This window comes from Panthera onca, chromosome B1, assembly GCF_046562875.1.
Source record: "Panthera onca isolate mPanOnc1 chromosome B1, mPanOnc1 haplotype 2, whole genome shotgun sequence".
In the NCBI taxonomy this organism is placed as follows: domain Eukaryota; kingdom Metazoa; phylum Chordata; class Mammalia; order Carnivora; family Felidae; genus Panthera; species Panthera onca.
Genome location: NC_138342.1, coordinates 3,737,391 through 3,746,353, shown reverse-complemented (window position 1 = coordinate 3,746,353; position 8,963 = coordinate 3,737,391). Strand labels below are relative to the sequence as shown.

At 62.6% G+C, this 8,963-nt stretch overlaps 1 protein-coding gene across 5 annotated transcripts in view; it reads left to right on the top strand.

The window, feature by feature from the left end:
• SORCS2 (sortilin related VPS10 domain containing receptor 2) overlaps positions 1-8,963 on the top strand; it is a 535,095-nt gene that overhangs the window by 504,224 nt on the left and 21,908 nt on the right. For all 5 annotated transcript variants that reach the window (XM_081795485.1, XM_081795484.1, XM_081795482.1 and 2 more), the window contains 4 exons: positions 3,657-3,777; positions 4,738-4,871; positions 5,605-5,733; positions 7,821-7,992. In XM_081795485.1, coding sequence (XP_081651611.1) covers positions 3,657-3,777; positions 4,738-4,871; positions 5,605-5,733; positions 7,821-7,992 — 556 coding nt within the window. The remainder of the gene's footprint in view (positions 1-3,656; positions 3,778-4,737; positions 4,872-5,604; positions 5,734-7,820; positions 7,993-8,963) is intronic.

Here is an 8,963-nt window from a genome sequence, read left to right as displayed (position 1 = left end):
CTCCTCCTCCCCCTCTTGTCCCTCCTCCACCCCTCCTCCTTTTTCCTCCCCTTCCTCCTCCCCCTCCTCCCTCTTCTTCCTCCCCTCCTCCTACCCCTTCTCCCCTCTTCCTCCTCCTCCTCTTGTCCCTCCTCCCCTTCCTCTTCCTCCCCCTCCTCCTTCTCCCCCTCCCCCTCCTCCTCTCCTCCATCATCATTATCATGAACTCTTGGCACCTGGAAGGGCTCAGAGGCATGCTGTGCAGAGCTGACCTGACGCCCAGACGGGCCCATGCGGGGCAGGGCCAGGCCGGGGCCCGGGTCAGGCGGGGCCTTGAGGCCACAGGGAGAGCTCACCCCACTCCGGGCCAAACGCTGCACTAGGCACCGTGATCCCTGTTGGGATCTGAGAGGCTGGGCCTGAAACAGTTGCCCGGGGCCTGACTGCTCCCACCCAGACACCGGGGAAAGTGGGGTCGGGCCCTGGAAGGCTCCTTCCTGGCCAGTCTGACCTCCCGGGGGCTCGTTCAGGCAGAGCTGACCCACAGGCCAGGCCAGGGCCTGACACACTGCATTTCTACCAGCTGCCTCCTTCCTACGTGTGCCTGGCCGCACTTGGGGCGACACAGCAGGGCTCTGTGCCCTCTTCTTGCCTTGTATTGATGACGCCTGTACTGGGGAGACCGAGGGTCCCCAAAATGCACATCTACCCAACACCTGTGACTTTCTTTGGACATGGGGTCTTGGCAGATGTGATCGGCTGGGACGAGGTCACGGTGCAGTAGTCGGGGGGCGGGGGGGCCCTAACCCCACGACCTTATGGGGGGGAGGGAGGCCGACAGACACGCAGGGAGAGCATGACCGGGAGGTGGAGACTGGAGGCCACAACCCCAGGACTGCCAGGCCGGAAGAGGCAGGAAGGACCCTCCCCAGAGCCTGTGGCGGAGCCCCACCCTGCAGACACCAAAACTTCCCACTTGTGGCTTCCAGGCTTCGTTGTTCGCGGCCCTCGTTCGTGGAAGCTGGTTAGGGCCCCGCACGCTTCCCTGCTTGGCTCGGGGCCGGGGCGCCTGGGCCGTGAGCACCAGTCTCTGCGGTCAGCCTCCCTAGCTCTTGCCTCTTTCTCCCCGTGGGCTCCCCAAGGCGGGGCAGGGGACAGGGACAGGCAGGGGAAGGGACAGCGCCTCCCCCCGCTGACCAGGCCCACCTGGCTCCACACCACAGAGGCCACGGAGGCCAGCCCTTCCGTGGTCACTCCAGCATGATCTGCAACGTGCCACCCGCTGTCTGGGCGCCGAGGACCCCGAGGACCCCCGGAGCTGGTGGTCCGGTGGGCAGACCAAACAGAAGAGTGGCACACGTCCTCACCGGTGGGACGGAGGCTGGCTTACCAGGGCCAGCCGGGGGTGGGGGTGGGGAAGGGCCGCACAGGGCTCCAGCTGCGTCTTGGGCGTTTGGGAGCAGTGACCTTGAACTGGGACGGGATGGCTAAGTCACGGGCTGGAGGACGAGCTGTGGGCTGAGCAGGAGCAGTGCCTTCCCACGTCGTGATCGGGACCGGCCCTGCCCTGGCTCCAGCATTCCTGGAGCAGACAGGCCCGGCCAGGACAGCGCCCGGCGGCCTGACCCCTCCCCTGCCCGCTCAGCCCGCGGTGGCCGTGCGCCCCGTGGCAGGCACGGATTTACCGCCTGGGAGCGATGCCCCGGCTAGACTCCCTGGAAGCGTCTGGTTAGTTAATTAACAGCTCACACTCCCATCTGCCCTCCCAGCTCACGGTGGGGCCCCCACGCTGCCGCGACCTCATCGGCTCTCCCCCTGGCTGCGACGGGCCGGGCACTCACGCTTCTGAACACCCCAGAGAGGCCCGTGCAGATGAGCCCCCAGCCTCAGGCCTAAGCTGGCGGGAAGTTGCCCGGAAAGCACACTGCCGCCCGCCCCACCCAGGCCTGCCGGGCAGTCCTGTCCCTTCGTTAGTGGGAGGTTCTCCCTTAAAGAGATTATCTCCCTACTGAGACTGTTTAAGTAACCCGCCAGGCAGGCTTTGTTTGGGAGACAGGAGACCAGGGGACTGACCGCAGGGGAAGGTCAAGGCCGGGACAGAGGGAGGCTCAGGGACCTCGAACACCAGAGGAGGCCCCTGAACCAGCCTGGAGAGGCGGGAGTTTCATCCGTAAGACGAAGATAATAGTTGTCTACTTCGTGGGACTGTTTTGGGGAGCAGAGAAATCGCTGCGTGTGCCGGCACCCTGCACAAACCATTGCTAACCTACCATCACTCCTGAAAAGGCCAGGGCCGCCGTCCCCGTTTTAAAGCCAAGGAGGATGGGGTACAGAGGGAGTGAACCTGCCCAAGGTCACAGACGTAGGAAACGGGGCACGAACCCAGGCCTGGATCAGAGCCGCCCTGTGAAAGCAAAAGCCTTCTTCAAATATCAGCCTTGGACATTCAGAGCCAGCCATCATGGGCCCAAGAAAACACTCCCACACATTTCTCCTCTGCCATTCTGGAGTGGGATCAGCATCCTTTCCGATCATGATTGACCTTCCCCAAGTATCCGGTCCCTGTCAGCACGCATAGAAGGGGACTGAGTCCAACAGGGCGTATCACCTCCCCCACCCGGGTGCTCGACCTCTGGTAATACGTCCCAAATGCTGCAGGCTGGACTAGAGAAGGATCAAGGACGTGCAGCCTGGGCTCCCTCCTCTGTGGTGGCATTTGGAGCCCAAGTGTGGGGTATCACAGGGAAGCCCCTGAAATAGCAGCCTTTGCAAAGACGGAGGGATTTGGGTACACAGTGGGTACTCAGCAGATGACTCCTGAGTGCTGACGGAGAGGAAATGGCCCAAACGGGCTGGGTGACCTTGGGCAAGTTACTCAACCTCTCTGCGCCTCAGTCTCCCTTTCTGGAAAATAGGAGTGAACTCCTCTCACGAGGCTGTGGCGAGGATTAGACCAGACAGCATATATGGAGCCCCCAGCACATCACGGGTGCCCCGTGAAGGTCTGGCCTCCGGAGAGCACCCAGGGTGCTCCACTGCCCCGCTTCCTCCGCTCGCCAAGGCTGGGGCCACGTGGTGGGCGGGAGAGGAGCACAAGGCTGAGGTCCTTCCCATCCTGCCGCTGTGAGTCGGCGTGCCGACTCCTTACTCCGGATTGCCGGCAGTGCCTGGAAAAACAGCCTGTGGCCCGGTTCGGTAGAGCCGGGGTCTGGGGCACAGACCCCCCCCCACCCGCCCCCTGCACGGTGAGGCTGACGGAGGCGGGAAACGCACCGCCACAGCCACCTGACCTCCCGTCATTCTGCAGCACACAAGCAAGGACCGTGGGAGGCTATGGAAGGGCCCGGGGGCTGCTGGGAGCCGGGGCTCCTGTCACTGCACCCACTTCCTGGGTTATTGGCGGGGGGGTGGGACGTGTGGGATGACCGCCACGCGTGCAATCCGGGAGCCACAGACGATGCAGGATGATGGTGGGGATACCAAGGCCAGGACCACATGCCTGCAGCCGGCTGGGCGCGGTGCTGGTGGGGGGCGGGGGTCCGGGACTCTGGCCCCCGGGATGGCCCAGCCAGGGCCGGGAGGTGTCGCCAAGGCCCGCAGGGGAGGTGGCTGGCACCCCGAGTCGGGACGGGCCGGCTCAGGTGATTTCCCTCCCTTCCCTCCTCCTCCCTCCCCAGCGTCTTCGGCCACATCAGCTTCCGCTCAGACTGGGAGCTCGTCAAGGTGGACTTTCGGCCCTCGTTCTCCAGGCAGTGCGGTGAGGAAGACTACGGCTCCTGGCACCTCAGCGACCTGAAGGTGGGCCGGGGCGCAGGCGGGGAGGGCCCCCTCTGCCTGGCCATCCCCCCCCCCCCCGCCGGCACGGCCCCAGGAACCTGACCTGCCGGACGGCTTCCCAGAACCCCGGCGGCCCCGGACGTCCAGTCCTTCTGCCGGGTTCTCCGGCCGCCTCGTGGGGCCCGGGCTGCTCCGGGCTTGGGTCTGCAGCCGGGCTCAGGGGACCGCAGGCCCCGACCCCACCGCGGAGCCCGTGCGCTTGGGATCCGGGAGCCGTCGTAAGATGGGAGGGCAACACAGTGCCTGCATCGTGTATTACCCAATGCCCCACTGGGGCATGGGGCAGCCCCACCCCATAATCTCAAGCACGCAAATGTTTCTAGAACAAATAATGGGACAGTCGCACTAAGTGAAATAAATGAGGGCTGGAAATGGCCCCTGCAGCCCAGACCAGGTTGTGCTGCCCGAGGCGTGACGGGGAAGCTCGGGGTTTCAGCATGGGCGGCTCTCGCACCTGCCACGTCACCCTGCCCGTCGCAGGGAGGGGGCGGCGCCTGTTGGGAGGACGGGCTGAGGACTGGCTGTGTGTCCACCTGTGCCCTGAGGGCCGTGGCTCCTCCCAGCTCCTGCACCGGGCGTGCACCACGAGGGCCGGGGGCAGGGGACACGGAGAAACTCAACAGACGCCTGCTCTCCTGGTCTCCAGCCGCCCTGTGACCCCAGGGGGAGCTTGTACGCTGTGGGGGCTCAGTGGATGCTTGTGGGTTGGGATGGGAGGGAGGCTGCCCCAGCTTGACCTCAGCCACGCCACTTGCCCTTCCGGGCCTCGGTTTCCCCATCTGTGAAAGGGGACACTGCCTTGGTGGCCGCCTGGGGGTTGAGAATCAGCTATTTTCGGGGAAGGACAAGATCAGCAGCCCCAGATAACGGAGAGCGGTCGACCCTTCTCGGTCAGCTCCTTACGCCGCGCTCCCGCTGCAGGGTGACCGCTGCATCATGGGCCAGCAGAGAAGTTTCCGGAAGAGAAAGCCCACGTCCTGGTGCGTCAAGGGGAAGAGCTTCACGTCTGCGCTGGAGGCCCGGGTGTGCCGGTGCCGGGAGTCAGACTTCCTCTGGTGAGGACCGCACCCGACACGGGCCTCTGGGGCGTCCTAGGCAGCTTCACGCGGTGGCAGCCACCGCCACCCAGCGCGGGTCTGAGTCACGCTCCTCCTGCCGCCTTATTCTGTGCGTTAGAGCCAAGACTCAGTCCAGCGGCGTCACGGAAGGGCGTTAAAGAACTCACGGGCACGTGTGCACAACTACGCCGTGGCCTGCTCACAGGTGGGAGGGGATGCCAGGAATAGGGGAGGGCATCCCGGGGGCGAGCGGCGCCCACCCAGCCCTTCTCCGACTTCCAGAGTCTGGTTCACAAAGCTTCTGGCCCATCGTCTGCCTCCCTGGCCGTCCTTACCCCTTGCCCTCCAGCTCCCCCTTGCGCGCTGGCCACCTGGCCCTGTACCTCCCTGCACCAGCACTGAAGTGGCCCCCTGCGTGGTGCCCCTCCCCTCCCTTTCCCTGCCTGTCCACTGCTCTGCCGTTCTTTCCTTGAGATTCAGTGCACCTCCTCCAGGCAGCCCTCCGGGACACCCACGCTGGGCTCAGTGTTCTCTTATGAGTTCCCAGAATCCCCTCTGCATCCCTTCTCACCTGGAACGTAACTGTTTTCAGGCTGGACAGGGCTGTATGGACTTGCCTGTGTGTCCCGACAAATGGGTGCATAGCAGGCCCTTGCTGTGAGGTCCCCACCCCCAAACTGGCTCCCGTCCCCTCCCGGGCCTGCCTCCTGACTGCTGTTCTCTCCTCCAGCGACTACGGATTTGAGCGCTCTCCCTCCTCGGGGTCTGATGCCAACAAGTGTTTTGCCAACTTCTGGTTTAACCCCCTGTCCCCGCCAGATGACTGTGTTCTGGGCCAGACCTACACCAGCAGCCTCGGGTGAGTGTGGCCCAGGCCTCTCCGTGTCGCTCCCCGGGGCAGAGCCACAGAAAGAGAAGTCGGCTGAGGCTGTCCTATTTGCTGGGCTCCCGAGACTTCAACCCGGGCACCAACCCCGCAGGGTGTCCAATCTGAGCCCACGTGGGGCAGCATCAGGGAGAGAGTGTGCTTTGAGCTGGCCCAGAACTGAGAAGAGAAGTGACAGGCACGTGAAACGACAGACCCGCAGGTTGGGAGGCCCCGAGACACTCTGTTTCCCTTTGAGGAAGTCGTGAGCGGGAAGAGAACCTCAGGGGACTTAATAGAAAATCCCCGTTAGGACCCTTGGGGGAGGGGGAGGGACAGGACAGCACTTGAGGAAGAAGGACTGGAAGTTGCAAGCTTTGGCCTCAGCGGCATAAACTCCACCATCCATCCATCCGTCCAGCCACGTACCCATCATCCCTCCACCCACCCATCCATCCGTCCTTCCATCCTGCCTTCCAACCATGTACCCATCATCCCTCCACCCATCTATCCATCCATCCTTCTGTCCAGCCATGTACCCATCATCCCTCCACCCATCTATCCATCCATCCTTCCGTCCAGCCATGTACCCATCATCCCTCCACCCACCCATCCATCCGTCCTTCCATCCTTCCGTCCAGCCATGTACCCATCATCCCTCCACCCACCCATCCATCCGTCCTTCCATCCTTCCGTCCAGCCATGTACCCATCATCCCTCCACCCATCTATCCATCCATCCTTCCGTCCAGCCATGTACCCATCATCCCTCCACCCACCTATCCATCCGTCCTTCCATCCTTCTGTCCAGCCATGTACCCATCATCCCTCCACCCATCTATCCATCCATCCTTCTGTCCAGCCATGTACCCATCATCCCTCCACCCATCTATCCATCCATCCTTCTGTCCAGCCATGTACCCATCATCCCTCCACCCATCTATCCATCCATCCTTCCGTCCAGCCATGTACCCATCATCCCTCCACCCACCTATCCATCTGTCCTTCCATCCTTCCATCCTTCCCCTGTCCATTCACCTGTCCATATCCCTTCCTTCCCTCCCCCCAGCAGTGCCAGCCTCTCTGGTGCACCCACTAGGGTTTGGCAAGCAGAGACTCCTGTCTGAAGGGTCAGCGCCAGGTCCCACATCAAGGGTGAAGGGTTGCACTCTGGGCACTAAGGTGCTGGATGTGGGTAGATCTTAGAGTGTAGTTTCTTCTAAATTACTCCAGTGTGTTTTGCATGATAAACCTCTGAATGTGTACTCAGTGGCTGAGCTGTGGGGGCAGGAGGGGCCACCAGACCCAGGGGGGTGGGCATATCCAGGCACTTTGGCAATAATGCTAGTTTTAGGGGCCCCGAGTCCGGGTGTGGCCTGAGAGAGTTTCACATCAGCAAGTCAGATGATGCCACCCCTGCCGTGGTTTGCCCGGGGTCTCCTAAAAGGTTTACCAGAGCCCGTGGGTCTCTGCCCCCCCAACTCCTTTCCAGCCTCCTCCCGGCCCCACTCCCCACTCTGGCTCCAACCACCTACCACAGGACCTTTGCTCCTGCTGGTCTCGCTGCCCAGATGCCCTTCCCTCTCCTGCTTACCCTCCTGATTTCAGCTGAAAGCCTCTCTCTCAGGGACCCACTCCCAGAGCTTGCCAGTGGTGACTTAACCGCGATGCGGGAGGTGATCCGTCTCCCCCACTTGGCAAGGGCCGGGCCGTGGGAAGGGAACCCTTCTGCAGCAGATGCGTGGCGCGAAGGAGCGGGGGCGTCCGGTGGCCCAATTCTCAGCAAGGCCCCAGTCGCACCCTCGGCCACAGCGAGAGCAGGTGCTAGGGTCGTGGGAAGCACCGTGACCAGACACGGAAGCAGCCAGCGAGGGAGGCAGGCCCTGGTCACCCCACCCTGAGCCTGGCTTCTCAGCTCCCACCCGGGGCAGCGATGACAGGGGTTAGCGGTGGCTCTCGGTGGGGCCGGGAGGAGGCCGCCAGAGGAGCCACGGCTCGCCACCAGCCAGTCCCCGACGGGCTGTGGGGCCCGTGCCCTCCCCCGCCGGGCCGCCCGGACCCTGACCCTCCCTCCGGCCGCAGGTACCGCAAGGTGGTGTCCAATGTGTGTGAGGGCGGCGTGGACCCGCGGCAGAGCCCGGCGCCGCTGCAGTGCCCGCTCACGCCGCCCCGGGGCCTGCGGGTCAGCATCCGCGGCGACGCGGTGGCCGTGCGGCCGGGAGAGGACGTCCTGTTCGTGGTGCGGCAGGAGCAGGTGAGCCGCGCGCTGTCCCTGCAGAGGGCAGCTTCCGCCAGGCGAGCAGGGGGCGGGCGGGCGTGCGTGGGCGTCCCCTCTGCCTCCAGCCGGTTTTTTCCAAGCCCGGGAGCCGAGTGGACCGGAAGTCCCTTCCCCGGGCCCAGTCCAGCGTGGAAAGGATGAATCCCATCCACGATCCCCAGGGGGCGGTGGAGGAGGGTATGGGGGAGGGGTCTCCGTGCCACGGGCACAGTGGCGGGGACACTTCCGTGCACGGCCCCGTGTGCGCCTTACTGGACTCTTGCTTCCGAGATTTATTCGCTCCTGTGGGCAGCAGTTTTTTTAAGTTTATTTTGAGAGAGAGTAAGCAGGGGAGGGGCAGAGGGAGAGGGAGAGAGTCCCAAGCAGGTTCCCCGCTGCCAGCACAGAGCCCGACGCAGGGCTGGAACCCACAAACTGCCAGATCATCACCTGAGCCAAATCCCAGAGTCAGATGTGTAACCTTCCTGAGCCACCCAGGCGCCCCTGGACAGCAAGTTTTGAAACCTCTAGTGATATTGATTTAGTTCATCTGAAATCTTAAGAAACGCAGGAAGTTAAACAAAATTATTATTTATAATCCCGGAACCAGAGATTAAGCCTAGAGGTAGATGATGGATGATAAACAGATATAGATTTAAATTTATATAATATATACACATATGTAAATTCCCTCCCAGTCTCCTACTTTATTTTTTTTTCTTTAGTACAAGTGTTATGCATTCTTCTGATTTTTTTCCATTTTGTTAATTTTTATTTACTTTTGAGAGAGAGAGACAGGGCGGCAGCGGGGAGGGGCTGAGAGAGGGAGACACAGAATCTCAAGCGGGCTCCAGGCTCTGAGCTGCCAGCACAGAGCCCGACATGGGACTCGAACCCACAAACTAGGAGATCATGATCTGAGCTGAAGTCAGACGCTTAACTGACTGAACCACCCAGGCGCCCCTGTA